Below are 23,307 nucleotides of genomic sequence, written 5' to 3' on the forward strand. Positions count from 1 at the left end.
TTATCTAGAACTGAGTGGAATCTCATAGAGATGTGATTGGCAGAATTATGAACAAATTATGTAATTATGATTTTCATAAATGAAGAAGTAATTTGAATATGTAAATATTAGGCCTAATTTTGTCATTTGTTGTCAAAACATATTTTTCACAATTGCTCATGTAATAGCTTTCAAAGGTATTGATAGGTTCCTAACAGTGATTTAATGTTGACTTGTGAAAATTATTATAACATTTGCACAGTTTTACACTTAAGAAAAGAGTCATTTCCTCTCTTGATTACTCCATCAGTGATCCTCCCCTTCAACGGGTCTCTGTTGTCAAGGATTTGGGCATTTACCTTACTTCCAATCTTAATTATTCTTTTCACATCAATAACATTGTCTCTAGAGCCTTCAAATCTCTTGGTTTTATTAAGCGTCTCTGCCAGTCATTCAATGACATTTTAGCAATTATTTCTCTGTATTTTGTTTATGTAAGATCTATTCTAGAGTATGGCTCTGTTGTGTGGTCACCCCACCAGCAGGGCCTGTCAGAAAAAATTGAGCGAGTACAAATTAAGTTTGTGAAATACATTTGTCGCAAACTCAATGTTCACTGCAGTAAATCCAGCTACCCATTTTATTGCAGAATTCTGAACATTCCTAAGTTATACAATAGAAGACTAACCCTTGACATGTGCTTTTTATACAAAATAATCCATTCACATTATGATTCACCAAATATTTTAAATCAAATCTGCTTTTATGCCCCCAGTAGAAATTTACGCAAGAAACCCCTTTTTAAACCAGACTTGTGTTCTGTTAATTGCAGAAAATTTTCAACAGTGCCCAGATGCATGCATGTCTATTTTTAACGATATCTCTTTCAAATAGATATTTTCTCTACGCTGTGTAGTTTTAAAACTATTTTATCCAGTCATTTTAACAGTTCTCTTTTTTGATTTGTGTATGTTTTTTCAATTTAATGTAACGTGTTACTTTTATGGTTGTCTTGTACATTTGTCTTGTGATGATGTGACTTTTTTGTTTCGCAGATCTGTTAGTGGGTTTGCCCGTTGATCTGTGTATCAAATAAAATAAAATAAAAAAAATAAAATAAAATAAACATGGAAATTTTCGGGCGGTTCTTCTTTCTTTGACATATTTTTCTTAAAATGTTTGTCCTTTGTGTTATTTGCAAATGATGATGAAATATGAACAATATTCTTACTTTTTGTGAAGGAAGTTGACATATACCAATCTCAATTATTTCTTTGTTTGACTTTTGATGTGCCATGGACTGGTTAAATTCCAGAAAAATCTTTTTTCAAGTAAATTGTGATCATTATTCACAAAAAATCTATGTGTGTGGGTGAGGGATGAAAGTCTTACTTTGATTGATAAACAAATTTATCTTTGTCTAATTATGTACAGATGTTTTTGCCAACAGCTATGACCTTATTTAGAGATACATGTAACACAATGAAACATGTTTTCTTGGCTGATTTTGTCATTTTTGTGAAAAAATCCTTTCTTCTAAAACTCTTAGTCCTGAATTTTTAGCTCCGCTGTCAGCGACGCGGAGCTTATCAAATAGGTTGATTTTCCGTCGTCGTCCGTCGTCGTCCGTCGTCGTCGTCGTCGTCGTCGTCCGTCAACAATTGCCTTCTCCTCTGAAACCGCAAGTCCAATTGCTTTGAAATTTTATATGCAGTTCACTTGGGGTGACCTCACGTAAGTTTGTTCAAATCGTGGTGAAATTTGCATATTTGTATTTTTGGGGCATTTTTTGCTGTTTTTGGTAAAAAAATCTTCTTCTCTGAAACCGCCTGTCCGATTTCTTTGAAATTTGATATGCAGTTTACTTAGGGTGACCTCATTTAGATTTGTTCAAATCTTGGTGAAATTTGCATATTTGTATTTTTAAGGCAATTTTTGTCATTTTTGGTAAAAAAATCTTTAAAAATCTTCTTCTTCAAAACTACCTGTCAGATAGCTTTGATATTTGGTACATATGTCCTTAGGGATGATCTATTTCAGATTTGTTCAAATTGTGCAGAAATATGCAAATTTGCATTTTTAAGGCAATTTTTGCCATTTTTGGTCAAACAATGTATTTCTCAAAGGTGCTGGTCTGATAGTTTTGAAATTTGGTATACAGGTTTCTACAGATGAGCTAAGTAATATATATTGAAATTATTGTGAAATCTGTAATTTTATATTTTTGGGGCAATTTTTGCCATTTTTGGTTAAAAAATGTGTATTTCCAAAACTTCTCATTTGATAGCTTTGAAATTTGGTATACAGGTTCGTACAGATGAACTAAATGATATTTATTGAAATTATGATGAAATCTGCAATTTTGCACTTTTTGGGCAATTTTTTTCGTTTTTGGTCAAAAATGTGTATTTCCAAACTGCTCATCTGATAGCTTTGCAATTTGGTATACAAGTTCCTACAGATCACTTTAATGATATTTATTGAAATTATGATGAAATCTGCAATTTTGTAATTTTGGGGCAATTTTTGCCATTTTTGGTCAAAAAATGTGTATTTCCAAAACTACTCATCTAATAGCTTTGAAATTTGGTATACAGGTTTCTATAGATTAACTAAATGATATTTATTGAAATGATGATGAAATCTGCAATTTTTATTTTGGGGGCAATTGTTGCCATTTTTGGTCAGAAAATTTTATTCTCAAAAAACTACTCATCAGATAGCTTTGGTTGACATGTTCTTAGGGATGATCCGATGTGATATATTCAAAGTATGATGAAATCTTCAATTGTGTATTTTTGCAGCTATTTTAGCCACTTTTCTCTGGCCACTGCATTGAGCTATCAAAGATTTCCACCTTTTTCATCAGCATATGTCAAAAATAGTTATTCTCTACATAAACACAGCGGAGCTATATCGGCCGCTAGGTCGCTTGTTTATGAAACATGTCAGCAGCACTTTGTTAGTCACGTTTTTATCCATTCATGTCCCCATGTAAAGTGATCTTTCATTCTGAATGTAATGCTATAGGAAAGCACAGATGGGCTGTTAATCAAACACTCTTATAACCAGTGGTATTTCAGAAACTGTCGATTGCTAGAAGTGGCAGGGTATGTTGAATTTGTGAGAGAATCCTTCTGAGTCACTATATATTTTGAAGATTTGAGACTGAAAAGCCAAATATAGATTTGAAGTAGAATAAAGCCCAGCAACTACCACTATATCTGTCCCAATATCCAACAGAAAAAAACCCCAGTAAGTTTGAAAGTGTTATTTGCTACTTCTTTTGCTTACAAAATGTACATGCATCTTTCACCAGGAAACAGCAAATTTACCATTCACATTGTTTACAGTATACCATACAGACCATCTGTTCTTTGTATTTTTCTTGTAGTTTCATACATTCATGTAAAGCCTTGGGATTTTATTTTAGTTTTGAAACATCTGTCGTGTACACCCTCATGTAATGATATCAATTGATTAGTAATACAATAATATTGTGTTGACCTGTACCTCGAATGATGCTATAATATGTATAACTGTCATGAACTGGTCAAAATCTTGTGGTATACTGTAGCTCAGTGTCATATTGTAATTTAATGCTGAGTAGCTGATAATGTCAATTGAATTAACAGACCCACACATTTGGTTACAAATATTCATAACTAAAAGGTATGTTAGAATAATAGTATTGCATGTCAGAGATATCTGTAAAGAGAGTGTTACATATGTATTGCTGTATTCCATGTTGCACATGAAAAAAACCTGTATTTTTATAAGCTGATATGCAAATTAGCAAAAACAAAAGTAATCTCTTTGTGTTTATTTACACACAGGTAATTGATACTGTATTTGTTTCCCCATTATGCGTTAAAGGGATACTTCTGATACCAAATTCTTTGCTATAGTTGCTAACAAAGTGATCACAATGGTAATATATTGAATTCAAACAACGTATGATAAACTAGTATTTTTATATAGCCAAATAAAATGTCAGAGATATCTGGAAAGGGACAAAATAAAATGTCAGAGATATCTGGAAAGGGACAATATCAAATGTCAGAGATATCTGGAAAGAGACAAAATAAAATGTCAGAGATATCTGGAAAGGGACAATATCAAATGTCAGAGATATCTGGAAAGGGACAAAATAAAATGTCAGAGATATCTGGAAAGGGACAATATCAAATTTCAGAGATATCTGCAAAGGGACAAAATAAAATGTCAGAGATATCTGGAAAGGGACAAAATAAAATGTCAGAGATATCTGGAAAGGGTCAGTATCAAATGTCCAATATTTGGAATGTTATTCCTCACATTTCACCTAAAATCCTTAACAACACTGTGACATTTTGATCAAAGTGTTATTCCCTAAAAGTTTCATACTGCTTCCATCACAAATTAAATATAATTTTATTAGACAGGAAAAACCAGCTGTCCTGACTATGCAAGCAAGCTGTGGTCACCTTCCAGGGAAGGTAACACATTAATATTGCAGATTTATTTTGTAGTAGAATTCAATATGAAAAATGAATGTTTCATGTGAAACCATTGCTGTACAGTTTAAGTCCCTGAATCGTTGATAAAAACCAGATGTCAGCAAGCCTTGTATGTCATTGTCATAGACTTGATTCATCCAGCATAAATATTTTGACTTTGCCCCAACACAAGTTCATGTACAGATATATTAATGAAAGTTTCAGGGACTTTTTCATTTCTACCATCTCCCTGCCACTGTTGTATCCTTTAATGGCACTGCATACCAGTGTGCATGCATGTATCAGAAAATAGTACACATGTATAAGGTCAGTGTGTGTAAGTTGTGTGAAGGATTGCCATGATCTAAGGTCAAATCATTACCAGTTTAAATATCATTAAGTTTAATTTGTAGCTATGCTTCATTGAAGTGTGAATTTCAGTCAGAGTATATCATAGACAGTGGAGCTAAAGATGTATGTTGTAAAGGCTTTTGAAATTTGGCTGTCACAATTATCTGCAAGACTATCTCTATCCTTATAGATTTGATATCCTTTATAATTCAGTAATTGTGTTGTAATTGTTGTGATATCCAGTAATTGTATAGATTTGATATTCAGTAATTGTGTTAATGCGCTGGCAGGAAATACATGTAGTGATAGGTGTATGATGTTACCTGATTAGAAACTTGATAAGATACAGAGTGATAACTTGTTATCACACAGCTTTTCAGAGTAATAAACAGTTATTGCCACAGTTGGAGATAGATTTCCATTCACATCATCCAAAGATTAATATTCAACGATTGTATGTTCTTTTTGATGCAGATAATAAGATGGAAATTTAGTTTTATTGTTCAGGATTTGGCCTTCCATGCAGGTACCGAGTTGGTATGATATTTATGAATACCTCCCACCAATATTGAATTGCATGATTTAATTCCTTTACAGAATAATAAGGTTCTCATTCAACCATGTGGAAGATCCTCAGAGTTTATTTTACAGCTTTCTATAATGCCTTTATTTGCATATCAGTTATTTATTTGTACATTTCATTTAAAGCACATACCAGTAACATTGATATCAGAAAGATGTGGATTTCCAATCCACAGTGTTGCAATCAAAGCTATTTACAGTTGATCAATTTCAATAATAGTACAAACAAGTAGGTCCTTCTGAATTAAAATGAATGTTTTTCTGTCAAATACAAATAGAGAATTTGCTGCACTATTCATGTCACAGGCAGTTAAGATATTAAATTTTACATCATACATTTGCTTTTATACAAATGTCTTTCCACAATCTTTATACAAACCAAGCCAAACTAATTACAAATGTACCTATGCTTTCAGCAACTCAGAGATTATCAAATAGATAGTTTGTCTGGTGTCTGTTGTTCGGCATACGTTGTCCAGTGTCATCTGACAACTTGTTGCATTCAAAACCACAGTCAAATTAATCTTATATTTGGTTTACAAGTCCTTTAGGGATTATTTAGATATGATTTGTCCAAATTGTACGTGGCTATTTTGCTAATTTTGATGACAGATCTCAATATATTTGTTCCCTGTGGAATCAGGATACATACTGTTGAAAATTCTGTGCATTTATTATTGTTGCGAAAGTGATAGACTGATGGAAGGAAAGCAGTGAATGTAAATGTGTTGTAGATTTCATAAATAGGGACCTACATGTATTTCAGCTTCAACGTTTCTGGTCAACACACAGTCAAATTTGAAGGTGTACTGCATTTTTGTCAACTTGTTGTGATGTTGTTCTTGCAGTTGAAGAAACTAAGAGGAGGTTACATCGCTATCTTGCCGAGGGTCAAGCCTTACAAGTGCCCTCAGCAATTCATTACTTACCACATCTCCTGGAAAACGCAGATGGACTGCAACCAGCCTTTCTGATGTCTCAAGGAAGAGTTGGGGGTAAGAACATAGTTCCCATGCAGCACAATTAGAAGAGTGCTGGCATTGTTAATGTTATAAGTTGGTGTATCACGTTTTGGCACACTTTGACTGGAGATGGGTCTTAACATGCATTACTAAACTACTTTTATTGTGCTTGCTACATACCTCGCTATCTGCAAATGCTCCAATTGTCAACAAACCACTGTGAGATTCAAAGCATGCCTGGCTATTCTGATAAAAGTGGCTACTTGACGTTTAAGTGATCATACTTTAGCTGTCACCTATTGCTCAGCTTCAAGTATGCAATGATTTCAACTCAAAATGGGTGTGAAATTTATCATGTAAGACAAGATTTCTTTAAATAAACAGTCTCTGATAATAGGATTTCACCACATATTCAACAGTATATGAGAAAACCTGGTACAGACCCAATGCAGGTTTTGTGGATCTTGTTATGCAGTATTCATGCCCTCTGAAAGGTCCAGCCTTTCCAATACAGTCTTGGTCTGCAAAGCCTGTATCAGGACTGAAAACATTGTGAGTCAGCTGAATGGTAAATACAGTAATCTGGCAAATTTGAATCAACAAATGTCATTAGTTATAGTATCTGTCCTGAAATTGCTGTGATTTGTTGTAATATTTGTTTTTGTGTACAGTCTCTGTCGTTATTGGCATGCCAACCATCAAAAGAGAAGTACAAAGTTATATACTTGATACATTGAAATCTTTGGTAGATGGATTGTCAGATGAAGAAAAACTTGATTGTGTAATCATAGTTTTCATTGGAGAGGTAAGTTTACACTAACACCTTACATTCAGCCTAGCAAATATGGTTTTAGTAGTGTTGGTCACATTGGCATATTTCAGCATTTTCTGTATGTAACTCAATATTTCAACACTTAAAAGAAAAAAGAAATTATTTGTGTTTACCTAGTCATCAAAAATGTATATTGTTGACATTATTTTTATTTTCAAAAGAATTATAGTTAATGTCCAGACTTACATGTGGACCTGACGTAAAGGATACATGTCACTGTGCAGGGCTCGACACAAGGTCAAATCATCCACCAGCCCGGAGGACTAGTAGCAGTTTATTTTTAGTAGTCCTAAATGAATCTACCGGTACTAGTCCTGCTCAAGCAAAGCCAAATGTTGCTCTCATGTTGTAAAGAGGAGTACATTTTGTCCTCATACTTTTTGTCACAAAGGTTTTTGAACTCAGTAACTAACTTTCATGCAAGACTAGCACATTTGCGTACTGCAAAGTGTTTAACTTTGAATCATATATAAACCACTAAAATAACCTGAATGAAATGTAATGTGTAGGAGGAGAGGTCATGAAAATAGCCTATTGCCGTCAAGAATAAAATCAGAGGTAGGGATGAATTTGTTGGAAAATCCTTCATAGCTCAGGTAGTGCACCACTAATTTGCAAAGAACATGTTTGTTCATGGCAAGGCTGAGTCTCGGCTTTTGTTTCTCCAGAACTGAAATTTTATCAGCCAGTCACAAATGTTCCTGTGGAGTGCCTTCATATTTTTGACAAATATATCACAATACATTTTTAAATTAACCATGCTTGTGGGGAGGAGCTCTCATTTATAATAATGGTTTGTGAAAACTTTTTTTTTTTATAGTAAAAAATTTCATTTTACCATATCATGTACTTGTATCTTTTATGAGTTTTTACCAGTTACTGGTAAGAAAATGTGCTCAGAACAAAAATAACCAATGACTCCTAGAACTGATTGGACACAACAGTCTGATACACCCATTCAATGTTGGTTTTTTCACTACTGTTATAAGGTTCACTTCACTATTATTGCCCCAATAATTTATACTTTTCCACTAAAATGGCAAAACAATAAGTTGCCAGCACCAAATTAGCATCTGGGAGGAACTCTCTCACCTGTGCAAGCAGTGGCTAGCAACTTGCAAAGCACTGTTTTAGCAAGCTAGATGGCTCTTTTTAAGATCAGCTAAAACCATACTAGGGGGTCTTGACTATATATGGAGTTGAGCATGTGGAGCCATTCTAAGGCAAGGTCAAGCTGGCTACGAACGATCCGATTGTGTTTTTGAGAATGCCCCTAAAGAATTCTTGGGAAAAATGCTTCTTTGAAAGGCAAGGATACAGTATTTCAACAAAATTGTGGAGTTGCTCATGTGTTTAGTGAAGTGATGAGCTTCAAGTAGTCCAAAATACACGTGCAGACAATCCCGTTTGATACTCAGCGTTGTGTGCTTTGAGCCATATATAGTGCAATACTGGCATGTACAATTTGATTCTCCGTAGCAGGTAAACTGTTTCATTTTTAAGTTGGTGATCAATAAAGTTTGCTTCACTGTTTCACTGTCCATATTGTTTGGGTAAAAATTAGTTTATTTTTAAATGATCGAGGCTTGGTTCATTCTTATCAAATGTGTGGCACGGCATTTGATTTGTGTAACTAATCGTGTTTCCGAAAGATTTACCGACGGATGCCCGGGACGGATGGTTCCGATGTTTTCGAAGTCCCATTAGTTTTGTAGCGATAAACTTTTCGAAACCGAGCTAAGATTGAACCATTTAAAACGTACGGAAAAATTGCACTAGTCCGCAGGACTACCTCTGAAGACATTTTTACTAGTCCTCTCGAAAATTTACTAGCCTCGGGCTAGTGGGCTAGCGCTTATGTCGAGCCCTGCTGTGTAAAGGTTAATGCATTTGTTAGCTCCGCTGTCAGCGACGCGGAGCTTATCAAATAGGTTGATTTTCCGTCGTCGTCGTCATCCGTCGTCGTCCGTCAACAATTGCCTTCTCCTCTGAAACCGCAAGTCCAATTGCTTTGAAATTTTATATGCAGCTCACTTGAAGTGACCTCACTAAAATTTTTTCAAATCGTAGTGAAATTTGCATATTTGTATTTTTGGGGCATTTTTTGGTGTTTTTGTTAAAAAAATCTTCTTCTCTGAAACCGCTTGTCTGATTGCTTTGAAATTTGATATGCAGTTTACTTAGGGTGACTTCAGACAGATTTGTTCAAATCGTGGTGAAATTTGCATATTTGTATTTTTAAGGCAATTTTTGTCATTTTTGGTAAAAAAATCTTTAAAAATCTTCTTCTTCAAAACTACCAGTCAGATAGCTTTGATATTTGGTACATATGTCCCTAGGGATGATCTATTTCAGATTTGTTCAAATTGTGCAGAAATATGCAAATTTGCATTTTAAGGCAATTTTTGCGATTTTTGGTCAAAAAATGTAATTCTCAAAAAGTACTGGTCTGATAGTTTTGAAATTTGGCATACAGGTTTCTATAGATGAACTAAGTAATATATATTGAATTTCTGATGAAATCTGTAATTTTGTATTTTTGGGCCAATTTTTGCCATTTTTGGTCAAAAAATGTGTATTTCCAAAACTACTCATCTGATAGCTTTGAAACTTGGTATACAGGTTCCTACAGATGAACTAAATGATATTTATTGAAATTATGATGAAATCTGCAATTTTGTATTTTTGGGGCAATTTTTGCCACTTTTGGTCAAAAAATGTGTATTTCCAAAACTACTCATCTGATAGCTTTGCAATTTGGTATACAGGTTCCTACAGATCACCTCAATGATATTTATTGAAATTATGATGAAATCTGCAATTTTGTAATTTTAGGGCAATTTTTGCCATTTTTGGTCAAAAAATGTGTTTCTCAAAAAGTACTGGTCTGATAGCTTTGAAATTTGGTATACAGGTTTCTACAGATGAGCTAAGTAATATATATTGAATTTCCGATGAAATCTGTAATTTTGTATTTTTGGGGCAATTTTTGCCATTTTTGGTCAAAAAATGTGTATTTCCAAAACTACTCATCTGATAGCTTTGAAATTTGGTATAGAGATTTCTATAGATGAACTCAATAATATTTATTGAAATTATGATGAAATCTGCAATTTTTATTTTTTGGGGCAATTGTTGCCATTTTTGGTCAGAAAATTTTATTCTCCAAAAAACTACTCATCAGATAGCTTTGGTTGACATGTTCTTAGGGATGATCCAATGTGATATATTCAAAGTACAATGAAATCTTCTCTTGTGTATTATTGCAGCTATTTTAGCACTTTTTTCGGCCACTGCATTGAGCTATCAAAGATTTCCACCTTCTTCATCAACATGTGTCAAAAATAGTTATTCTCTACATAAACACAGCGGAGCTATATCGGCCGCTAGGTCGCTTGTTAATAACTCACTTTGTATCTTGATTTGACAAGTAACAATATTGAGCAACAACATTTTTTTGAAACTCATAGTCACAAATCACATGATCTTGGATTGTCAGAGTAGTTTCTAAAAACTGTTTATAGCCAGTAGGACCTGAAACTATTACTGCTGTAGTCTTATTTAATACTACAAGAATTTTATGACATCATTTTATGTTTACTCAAGATGGAAAATTTTACAAAATCATCATTTTTGTCATATCAGATCAATTACATGTATACCGGTAATATGTTACTTACGTATGGGACACATTGTGCTCTATTGATCTGAATCAACTTGACCTAAAGTAACAGCAACAGATAAAAGATGCTTAAGATTGTTACAAGCCAAATCAAGCTACAAAGCGAGTTATTAATTCAAGGCCTCACCATAGCAAAAGGCATTTTTTTTTACAACTATCTTTTAAGTCAGTTCTCAGTATGGGCAGTGACCATTACTTATTTGAAAATAAATATGTCAATAATTCACATGGATGACTAGGTAAACATATAATTAGAGGTTATAAACGGCAAGCATGGGTATTTGGTTGCTGATATAAGACCTCTGTGGTGAAATTTAGCGTATTCGGTGGGAAATAATCACCAAGCGAAGTGAGGTGATTATTTCACCCAAATATGCTAGTGTTCACCCCAGAGGTCTTATATCGGCAACAAAATACCTGAGCGCACCATTAATAACCTCATTATAATATGTTAAAGTTAAATACGAGTGGATGATGTCATTATTTAGGACACAAAGTTGGGACAAGGGCTCAGGAGCCCAGCCTTAACACAACTCAAAAAAGAATGTTTCAGAATGCACGCGCATGAACAGTTGATTCCATACATTACAGTAACGCATCAATATCGCATTTGCACATCGAACTTGAGGAATTTTACTTGAAAAATGCTCAAAAAACAATTAAAAGATTATATTGTTGTTACATTGCCATCGCTACTTATACAAACTCTTCATTTGTTGGTTCATCGAGCTGCACCACACTAAAATTCAACAATCAAAATCAATCTCAAGCCCTAGACTTGTTCAACTGGTGCATTTAGCTCTAAAGCTGGAGTTCAAAATTTTGCGCAAGCTCAAAAATGTTATGCGGGGCGCAGGTCTTCTTGTTGAGAATATATACCCTGGCTCCAGCAAATCAGATTGCCGGATTCTAGCTAAGCATATTATAATTTGTTTTCATATTCTAACTTGTCAATAATGAGTTAATACAGAAATTGCTAAACTATGCAAATATGACCAACACTACTATTTTTTAGCTCCACTGTCAGCAACGCAGAGCTTATCAAATAGGTTGATTTTCTGTCGTTGTCCGTTGTCTGTCAACAATTGCCTTCTCCTCTGAAACCGCAAGTCCGATTGCTTTGAAATTTTATATGCAGTTCACTTGGGGTGACTTTACTTAAGTTTATTCAAATCGTGGTGAAATTTGCATATTTGTATTTTTGGGGCATTTTTTGCTGTTTTTGGTAAAAAAATCTTCTTCTCTGAAACTGCTTGTCTGATTGCTTTGAAATTTCATATGCAGTTTACTTAGGGTAACTTCAGTAACATTTGTTCAAATCATGGTGAATTTTGTATATTTGTATTTTTAAGGCAATTTTTGTTGTTTTTGGTAAAAAAATCTTTAAAAATCTTCTTCTTCAAAACTACCAGTCAGATTTGCTTTGATATTTGTTACATAGGTCCCTAGGGATGATTTATTTCAGATTGTTCAAATTTTGCAGAAATATGTAAATTTGCATTTTTAAGGCAATTTTTGCCATTTTGGTCAAAAAATGTGTTTCTAAAAAAGTGCTTGTCTGATTGAAATTTGGAATACAGGTTGCTATAGAAGAACTAAATAATATGTATTGAATTTCTGATGAAATCTGCAATTTTGTATTTTTGGGGTAATTTTTGCCATTTTTGGTAAAAAAATATGTATTTCCAAAAATACTCATCTGATAGCTTTGAACTTTGGTATACAGGTTTCTATAGATGAACTTAATGATATTTATTAAAAGTATGATGAAATCTGCAATTTTGAATTTTTGGGGCAATTTTTTCCATTTTTCGTCAATAAATGTGTTTTTCAAAAGGTACTGGTCTAATAGCTTTGAAATTTTATATACAGGTTTCTACAGATAAACTAAGTAATATATATTGAATTTCTGATGAAATCTGTAATTTTGTATTTTTGGGGCAATTTTTGCCATTTTTGGTAAAAAAATGTGTATTTCCGAAACTACTCATCTGATAGCTTTGAAATTTGGTATACAGGTTCCTATAGATGAACTAAATCATATTTATTGAAATAATGACGAAATCTGCAATTTTGTATTTAGGGCAATTTTTTCCATTTTTGGTCAAAAAATGTGTTTCTCAAAAAGTACTAGTACTGGTGTGATAGCTTTGAAATTTGATATGCAGGTTCCTACAGATGAACTAAATGTGATATTTTGAAATTATGATGAAATGTGCAATTTTAGCTCATATTTGGTTTGGTATATAAATACCAAAAAGAGCTTATATGAAGAGTCTAGTGGCGTCTGTATGTCTGTATATTTGTGGGTATGTGCGGATGTATGTCCGTCACACACAAAGGCTCCCATACCGCCAAAGCTACCATCTCAGTATTTGGTGTACAGGTAGATGCAGGGGTTGAGATGTGAATTTGTTCAAATGAACTTGTCAGTGTCAAAAATGTGCAAATGAGGTAAGAAAAAGCGAAATCCTGCAAATGTGCAGGAGTGATGGCCAGTGTCTGAAACAGGCTTGAGTCATTTCCTGTCATTGTTTATGAACTGTTACATATTAACAGACCAGATCAAACCATAGACAGTAGAGGGGGGGAAGACTGTCTATGGTCCAACTAAGAGGGACTAACTGTTTCTGCTGTGCATGTTGCTAAAGTTGACATCCACTATCTAAAGTTTCAGACCTTATTTACTTTTGTCATTCCTTTTTTGCTGGTTTAAATATTTCTTGTTGTTTTTCTGGTTGTACTGTGCAGAAATCATTGTCATAACATCAACGTAGAATTTTCCTGCACTGAACAGATAGGAACAATATGTATTGTTGATCTTTGGTACCCATACTGGTATACAGTGTTCTCCCCAGGATTTTTTAGAAGAGGGCGAAGACGTGGTGCGAAGCACCACAAGCGACCGCTTTAGCGGTCGCGGGGGGAGGTCAGGAGGGGGGTGTCCCCCCTCCTGCCCTTGGAGCTTTTGAAAGACAGAGATTAAAATGGTGTTATTTGGTGGCACTTGGGGAGTATTTTTTTCAGATTTTTTTCGTATAAAAACTCTTAAGGAAAGGAGATCTGAGACAGGGTTTCATAACTTTTATTACAGTTCACTGATTTCAATTATGAAGATTACATTTTTTGAAAACGAAAACATAGCGAGAGACATACATTTATTCATCGATGTCAAAATTATCACGGTGACTATAATATATAAAACTCAGGCTTGCGGAGCATTTTTTTTTCGTATAAAAAACTCAAAGGAAAAGAGATCTGAAACACTGTTCCATAACTTTTATTACAGTTCACGGATTTCAATGAAGATTACATTTTTTGAAAACGAAAACATAGCGAGTCTAGAGACATACATTTATCATCGATGTCAAAATTATCACCGTAACACTCACGTGTTCTCATCCTCATACACGTCCGACCGAGCCTAACATTAGGTTGTTTGCTTTGGGAAGGAATACACAAACGAAATTCTAACCTCCTATAAAACTTCAGTGTACTCTGCTGTCCTTGGTTACCCTCAAGCTCCTTGCCATGTTTACTCAGCTAAGCCGGTTACCTAATGCACGGTCCCAATGGAGGGACCGTGGTATGGTGGCTAACGTAACGTTGCGGACTGAGCCATGCAAATATGGCTGCCTTCGATGAGTTGCACATGGGCTTATGATCTCGGATGACATCACAAACTCGCGAGATTTGCAAGATCGATGAGAATTACGTTTGCAGTCTGCAGGATCGAGGCTCACGCTCGCATTTTGCTTGTAAATCACTGTCAACTTTTTTTCCCGTACATTTTATTGTTTTATGTTTCAAAAAAGATAAATCTTTTTCATTTCTCAGGCAAGGGGCGCTCGGAATTTACAAGAGGGCGCCACGCCCCTGTTACCTTATTCAGGGAGAACACTGGGTATATACCAATTCTGATCAAATCTGAGCAAACCGAATAATTGCGTATTTTTATTTTTGGGGGCAATTTTTGCCATTTTTGGTCAAAAAAATTTATTTTCAAAAACTTCTCGTCAGATAGCTTTGGTTGACATGTTCCTAGGGATGATCCAATGTAATATATTCAAATTATGATGAAATCTTCAATTGTGTATTTTTTCAGCTATTTTAGCCACCTCTGAAATGAGCTATCAAAGATTTCTACCTTCTTCATCAACATGTATCAAAAATAGTTATTCACTACATAAACACAGCGGAGCTATATCGGCCGTTAGGTCGCTTTTTTGATACATGCAAAAACACTTGATACCCATCAGAAAATTACTATTCCCTTGAACTACCTGAAAAAAAGTTTTACTGGTCATTTCGTAAATTTACAAGACCCAGGTCAGTAGGCTAGGGGTAATATATTGAACCCTGTCTGCTACAGTTTTGGAATCCAAATTTCACTACACTTGCTAAACTTTCAACAATCACACGATAATATTGAAATTTCAAGGGATAGTTATCAAATTGCAGATCATCATGTATATACTCTGAGATAGGCAGTGTGTATAGGGGAGAATGAGACTTTGTTGTGGATGTGAAAAGTGATCATGTCATCTTTACGTCAGATTTCCCATCTTTATCAAAAAATGAGAAATCAAGTGGTATCCATACATGTACTATAAATGGCAGACCATAGAGTGGATGACTGTCTTTAATAAAACCACACGGTGCAACATTAGCATAAACAAAAATGTGTGGAGTTTAAATTGAACTGCTTAGATTTCATACTGAGTAGCATATCATGTCATGCTTTCTTATTGTCAACTGTGAATTTACAAAGTAAATTTTAAAAGATAAATTTTAAAAAGTAAGATTTTCAGTATTTGTCAAAAAAGGGTATTTTCTACTTTCTATTACAGACAGATTTACAGTATGTTACAAAACAAGCAGAAGAAATCAAGGAAAAGTAAGTAACTGAACTGAGTAAATATTCTAACTTATTTCTGTTCTGTTCCCCGGCATTGACATTTACTCATATCTGTTACCAATTATGTGCCTATGACTTTCACTTTTTCATTGTACCATCTAGATGAATTTGTGAACGAAAACTTCTGTATCGGTCAGAATGCAAATTGATGGCGTACGCAATGCCACATTAAGTTATTTCATGCTTCAATCCATTCATTGTATAGTGACCCATATGTGCCCCCCAAAGCTCTGATTTTATAGACACAACTCTAATTTTAGCATATACATATGACATTTTCATGGACAGTTCTAATTTTGAGCAAGCTATAAAATCACACCAAAAAAATGCAAATAAAATTAGGATTTGGTCTAAAAGCTGAAATGAAATAGGGATATTAATAAACACTAACATAGGTAATCACCACTTTCCCACATACGTTACGTAAATTCTACTTACAATGCAGTTTTCAGTAAAGTTAGAATGTTTCTAATGACAAAATTGTCGCTTATGCTAACATGATGGCATGTGGTCAAAACTAAACCAACTGGCAAAATTATTACAGGCCACTTTCAGGCTAGACATTTGTTGACTACTATAGCAACACCACACATTTAAAGAATACACACTGCATATGTCATATCATAGCCTCACAGTACTAAGATACTTTGTTTTCGCATGACAGATTTTCTATTGAAGTGGATGCTGGGCTTATTGAAGTGATCTCACCTCCAGCTAACTATTATCCTGATTTGGATAATGTCAAGGAAACATTTGGCGACCCAAAAGACAGAGTCAAGTAAGTTTTTTTTAGCATATTAAGAGTTATTTTGTCAATTTACACCCACACATCTGTGACACAGTGCCAGCAATTGGAATAGTATGCATTGTCATTAATATTTTAGCTATATCAGCAATCCATTCCTACAGGTTTAATTTATGGACATGAGTTCTGTCTCCCAGGGCTCTCATTACTGTCATAATCATCAGGCAGAACAATACTCATCTACAAACTAAATGATTCTGACTATCAATGAGGGCCATCATCAGGTAGTGGAGACCTTTAGAGGCTAAACTAAATGATTCTGACTATCAATGAGGGCCATCATCAGGTAGTGGAGACCTTTAGAGGCTAAATATACACCTTCTGATGGGGGTTGTACACTGTATCCTCCCTAGAGGCCATTTGAACTTTTTATAGCATCCAGTGGCAGTCACTTTGTACAATTAATTAATTTTCCATCAGGTGCTTAATAAGCTTTTTACAATACATTCAGATGACTTTCAAAATCATATTTCTGATCACTCAGACCTTGTTAAGGTGGTTGGAAAGGCTAGAGCGTCAGGTATAAATTTCAACAGAACTATTAAAATATAAAAGTAGTCAACATTCTCTGTGGAATGAAAAAAACTAGACTTTTGGGCACAAAGGCATTGCAGAGTTATAGCCTGTTAAAACTTCTGAAAAACTGACCAAATAAGAAGAAGTTGGGGAGTCCTTAGTGTATTAACTATGGTACAGGTCCCCTAGCTTTTAATAAAATGTTTGAAAAGGAAAGTCATTATTTGCTGTTTTTCAGGAAAGTTTGACAAGGTGGTGCTGGCATTCAGAGTGAGTGACTGCTATTGTAAATGCATTTTTAGATTCTTTGAGTGTCAAAGAGGTGTCAAAAGTGAGATTAACCAAAAAAAACTGCTCTATGACTTCAAAAGAGGGGTGCAAATATGGCTTGTTTTCAACATTTTTGACAGAATAACAGTTTCCTCCTACATATTTGTATACCAATTTAATCCAACTTTGAAATGAGATATGGACATGGAATTTTTACAGCCTATTAACAAGGTTACAGATAAGATTTGTACGGCACAATTTTCTTGTATTTGAAGTACTTTTTGAAAAATCACATTTTGAAATTTGAAAGAATTTTTAATAATTTTTTGATATATAAACCCATGTAAAATCATAAAAACAATTTTATTTACAAATCCTGCCGTACAAATCTTACAATAAATAGTGTCAACATATTTATAACTAATTTGGTAATATTAATACTATCCAATTATTATGAAATTCAAATATGTAAAAAAATATGAAAAATTAAATTTAATATTTACTGGTGTCATATTTCAAAATCATGGCTGCAAATATACAATTTTTATATTCTTTGGAGAAAGTATTAAGTAAGGGAGTTATCCTGAAAATTTGAAGTAAATATCTTGATTCTAACACTTGAAACTTGACATTAACTCTGAGAAAAGAATTGGTGCCAAAATAGCCTTTCCAACCACCTTAATAGCATTCCAACAAAGCAAGTATAGGCTGTATGGAAATCCTAATCCCATTAAACGGGAGTTACCGAACCGTGGGCACACAAAAGGGGATTACTGATGACACAGCCATTTACATACACTGGGCGGGAGTTTTTGAATTCTCATAGCATCGCTTTGACCGTATGATAAATTTGAGTAATCATGATGGGCACTTTCATGACATATGCAAATAGGGGTCAAATCACTGTACAGAGAACACATTTTGAAATATATGTGTTCTCTGACAAAAACGGAACATTTTTGCAGTTTATTTTCACCTCAAGTTTATCAATATATATTCACAGACATCATATGCAAGAGTCAGTGACAATGAATGCCTGAAACATGGCAAAATTATGGGATTCTGGGACCAAACACATCATCATCAAATGAGTAGTGTGGCTTTTTCACATTTACATAAATTTATGATAATCCGGCTTTTATACTTAGGGGAAGTTCCTGTTTAAGATCTCAATAAAAGACAAATAAGATTAGGCAAATAAATAAATAAATTTTAACAACAAGTATGCATTTAATAAGTATGTATCAATGAACACAAATCTTTTGGAAAATATTTTAAAACATTTGGATTTCTGAAGTTTTATTTTACTTGCTTCGTAGCATATGTTGATGAATGAATGTTGGTGTTTTTGCTAAGGTATTGGAACATAGATACATGGCTTGAAACCCTTGTACCATTGGAAACATTCATAATATATGATTTCGTCTACACATCCAAGGGAACCCCTGCAACATGACAGGGAACCTTAGTATAATTTACCTGAGTAGTGATGTGATCAAATACACTAGATGTTCAAAGACCGGTAGTCTGTATGCAAATCAGGACCTAGTTGGTATTAAAATTTGAGTGCATTCTGACAATGAATATCAGTCACAGCTCAACCAGACAGCTGCAACAGCTGCAAATCATATTACTAGTGGTTCTGTTAGGATCATTTCCCTCCCTAAAACCATTAGGTATCTAATCGCAGCATAGATCATGTCAATTATAATTGATTTCTGTGCTCTGCTGATGCCATGATTGAAAGACTTCACATTGTTAGATTTACATGAAAAGAATAGATGAATCATAGCCTGTGACAGATACATGTACCATAGAGGTACAAGGGCAGTACAGGAAAGTGATGTCACACTGATTAGACAAATACAACTTAGGGACCGTTCAGTTTTTACGGCCGGGGGGGGGGGGGCCGGCAAAATCTTGTCGCCGGTGTTCAAAAAAATGATGACCCCCCCTGCATTTTTCGCGAAAAAATGATGACCCCCCCCTTTGTCAGACAAAAAAATTTGATGACCCCCCCCCCCCCACTGAAAAATAACCAAAACCCATATGTCAAATTTACCCGCACGGTTTGGATTTGAACTCTGGTACGCGGCGCACTTTATTCGTGTAGCAGAGATGCCAGTGCACAAGCTTCTCAGCCACATCCATGCAAACGTCTGTTAATTAGGACGACTGTAAGGCAATTTTTAACTTCATTTCCATAGACACTTATGTCCATGGACATTGTATAAAGTAAACTTTATTGGAGTGGTTCGCCAAAGGCAGCCCTCCGGTTAAGAGGGTCATGGGCCATTACGTAAAGTCAACTTTATTCTAGTGGGCAACCAAAGGTGGCCCACTGGTAAAAGAGGGTCGATCATGGCCATTGCATGAAGTAAACTTTACTGAACAGGGCCGCTGAAGGCGTCCGGCCGTTAAGATGGTCATGGGGTATTACAATAAGTCAATTTATTGTAGTGGGCCGCCGCAGGCGGCCCGCCGGTACAGAGGGTCGATCATGGCCATTGCATAAAGTAAACCTAATTGGAGTGGGCCGCCAAAGGCGTCTGCCCGCTAAGAGGGTCATGGGTAATACATAAAGTATATTTATTGTATTGGGCCGCCGAAGGCGGCCCGCCGGTAAAGAGGGTCAATCATGGCCATGGCATAAAGTGGACTTTATTGTAGGTATTATGTTTTTGAAAATGTGGTGACCCCCCCTTTTCTACCAGTGAAAAAGTGATGACCCCCCCTTCTTGGATTCCAAAATTATGATGACCCCCCCCTGGATTTTGCCGGCCCCCCCCAGCCGTAAAAACTGAACGGTCCCTTACTATATATAACCCTTCTTCCAAAGAACTCATGTATTGCATTAACCAGTGAGTGGCAGTGAGAGAAGTTTTGCATGCTGGATTCGCTGCTTTTTTGTACAACACAAACGTTTCTCATGCAACTTATAAAGTTTGTCTTGACTGTGATAATGGCAGGTTTATTTTGACACTTATTCCATAAACCATAAATACGGTATAAATATCATAGAAAGGGCTGAGTCCATATGTTTGTACAGCTGTGTAATTCCAACAAAGTGACAGTTAACTAGTACTTTTCTTAGTAGATGGGTTTTTGATGAAGATATTTTTAAAATACTCCTCGTTGTCACAGGTGTTGATGGCTTTGCTAGCTACATGTGTGGCATCTCACAGAGCCAGACAACTCAGCGCACTGCAACGTACTTTGTGCCGCAGTGGGACTCTTGACAAACGTCATTGTGCCTGTCAGTGCACGTGCAGCAGATGTTATTTAGCAGTGTGTCATGTTTATCCCAAACAAAAACATATTGTGGTTTAATGTATTTTCAATTTTTAAACCCATTCAGTAACTTTATGACTTTATTGCTTGCAAATCTTGATCAAAGCGAAAACTATTGAAGTTGGGCTGTGATGTGTGATGATGTGATCACAAGCATCACAGGACTGCAATCACAGTTACAAATGCAGTCAAGAAAAAAATTTGTATTTACTGCAGTGACATAAGCTTATCAGTGAGCCGATTGTAGCCATCTTGAGTGGCCTACTGCATTAGGCATTAAGTGATATCATCTTTTTATCTCTCAATTTACATATTTCATGTAAAGATGTTGCTATCTGCATGGTTGTATCTATGTTGGTCCATGGCTTGTCTTACAAAAATTAGTAAGATAACTTTTTATCTTATTTTCACAGATGGAGAACAAAACAAAATTTAGATTTTTCCTTTCTCATGATGTATGCACAAACAAAAGGAACTTTTTATGTCCAGGTGAGTGCTATTTGCAAGTACTTCAAAAATATGAATGAATTCCAATGAGAAAAAGAGGATCAACATTAAAGTACTGGTGATATCTAACGCAGTGTATCAAAATCTTTTCATTTCATGAGCTACATGTATGCTGGATTTTGACTTCAATCTTTCAGAGTTTGCATTACAGACAGCACTATTTGAATGCTGAATGTCACAGTTTGCATCACAGACAGCACTATTTGAATGCTGAATGTCACAGTTTGCATCACAGACAGCACTATTTGAATGCTGAATGTCACAGTTTGCATCACAGACAGCACTATTGGAGTGCTAAATGTCAGAGTTTGCATCACAGACAGCACTATTTTGAATGCTAAATGTCAGAGTTTGCATCACAGACAGCACTATTTGAATGCTAAATGTCACAGTTTGCATCACAGACAGCACTATATGAATGCTAAATGTCACAGTTTGCATCACAGACAGCACTATTTGAATGCTAAATGTCACAGTTTGCATCACAGACAGCACTATTTGAATGCTGAATGTCACAGTTTGCATCACAGACAGCACTATTTGAATGCTGAATGTCACAGTTTGCATCACAGACAGCACTATATGAATGCTAAATGTCACAGTTTGCATCACAGACAGCACTATTTGAATGCTGAATGTCACAGTTTGCATCACAGACAGCACTATTTGAATGCTAAATGTCACAGTTTGCATCACAGACAGCACTATTTGAATGCTGAATGTCAGAGTTTGCATCACAGACAGCACTATTTGAATGCTAAATGTCACAGTTTGCATCACAGACAGCAGTATTTGAATGCTAAATGTCAGAGTTTGCATCACAGACAGCACTATATGAATGGAAATGTCAGAGTTTGCATCACAGACAGCACTATTTGAATGCTAAATGTCAGAGTTTGCATCACAGACAGCACTATTTGAATGCTGAATGTCAGAGTTTGCATCACAGACAGCACTATTTGAATGCTGAATGTCTGTTTGCTTTCACTTACATGTGCCAGAATGCAGACTTTCAATATTTACACTAAAACCACATGTTGCATACTCAACTTATGATGTCGTTGGTGACAGATACCTGAGTTATTGGTTAAATTTCAAATCAGAGAATCCAATCTCTGACCAAGCGTCTGAAATGACCGCAGAAGACACTGATTCAAGTCCAGAAAATGATTTATCATGCAGTAACCATGACGCCAATGTCTGTCTTCCAATTTCTGATGTATCCGATTTGTTGACAGGGACATTTTATTGTTGTAGCTGTTGCTTGATTATGCCAACTACAAGCTTTACAAGATAGTGTCACTGTCAAGTTGCGACAGGCAAAACTCATAACTGCAATAATTTTGTATTAGCCAACGTACTACTTTACTGGCTTCCAAACAAAACTCACCAACTGGCCATATGAAACGAGTAAATGATATCTATAAAACTGAGCAAAGAACATATCAAAACGAATTTGACAAAGAGAAAGCATCTCTATTTGTAGGGAAGTTTAGATTAGTGTGTACGGTAATGTTTTGTTTGTGTGGGGAAAGCTTACCGTACACACTAATGTTTTGTTTGTGTGGGGAAAGCTTACCATAATGTTTTGTTTGTGTGTGGAAAGCTTACGGTAATGTTTTGTTTGTGTGGGGAAAGCTTACCGTACACACTAACCCAAACTTCTCTACAAATATCCAAAGCGAAACAAACATTTTTATTAACACAAACAATTGGATAAGAATGTAGGAACACATATTTGAAAAGAATCAAACACAAACTCGACACAAAAACATTTTGGATAGTTAGGTGGGGAGCCTCTTTCACATTTTTTACATAAAAATGACCCGATAAAAACCGTGCATAGAAATATCAAAAAAATTAACACTGGCGTGTACTTTTAGGTTGCAATTCTGTTGCAAGTGTAATAATAGTGCCCCCCTGGAAGATGTTCAGTCACAAGAACGGGATGATTTCACCAGACCTTTAACCCTTTGCACCCTGACCCCCTGGTACTCTATGACATCATCGGACATTTCTGTCCCAGCCGGGTTCAAAGGGTTAAAGCATAAACTTACGCTAAGAGTGTTTTTGTTGTTGACTGCAACGCAAGTTGTGTATATTACTTACCGTCGCATTTTTCAAAGCGCAGTAA

General features: G+C 35.3%; 1 protein-coding gene across 1 annotated transcript in view; it reads left to right on the forward strand.

The window, feature by feature from the left end:
• Window positions 1–23,307, forward strand: part of LOC139130658 (alpha-1,3-mannosyl-glycoprotein 4-beta-N-acetylglucosaminyltransferase B-like) — a 72,684-nt gene that overhangs the window by 12,275 nt on the left and 37,102 nt on the right. The window contains exons 3-7 of the mRNA XM_070696406.1: window positions 6,239–6,385; window positions 7,024–7,157; window positions 15,717–15,763; window positions 16,449–16,562; window positions 21,080–21,155. Coding sequence (XP_070552507.1) covers window positions 6,239–6,385; window positions 7,024–7,157; window positions 15,717–15,763; window positions 16,449–16,562; window positions 21,080–21,155 — 518 coding nt within the window. The remainder of the gene's footprint in view (window positions 1–6,238; window positions 6,386–7,023; window positions 7,158–15,716; window positions 15,764–16,448; window positions 16,563–21,079; window positions 21,156–23,307) is intronic.

The sequence above is a fragment of the Ptychodera flava genome, chromosome 4 (assembly GCF_041260155.1).
Source record: "Ptychodera flava strain L36383 chromosome 4, AS_Pfla_20210202, whole genome shotgun sequence".
Taxonomy (NCBI): domain Eukaryota; kingdom Metazoa; phylum Hemichordata; class Enteropneusta; family Ptychoderidae; genus Ptychodera; species Ptychodera flava.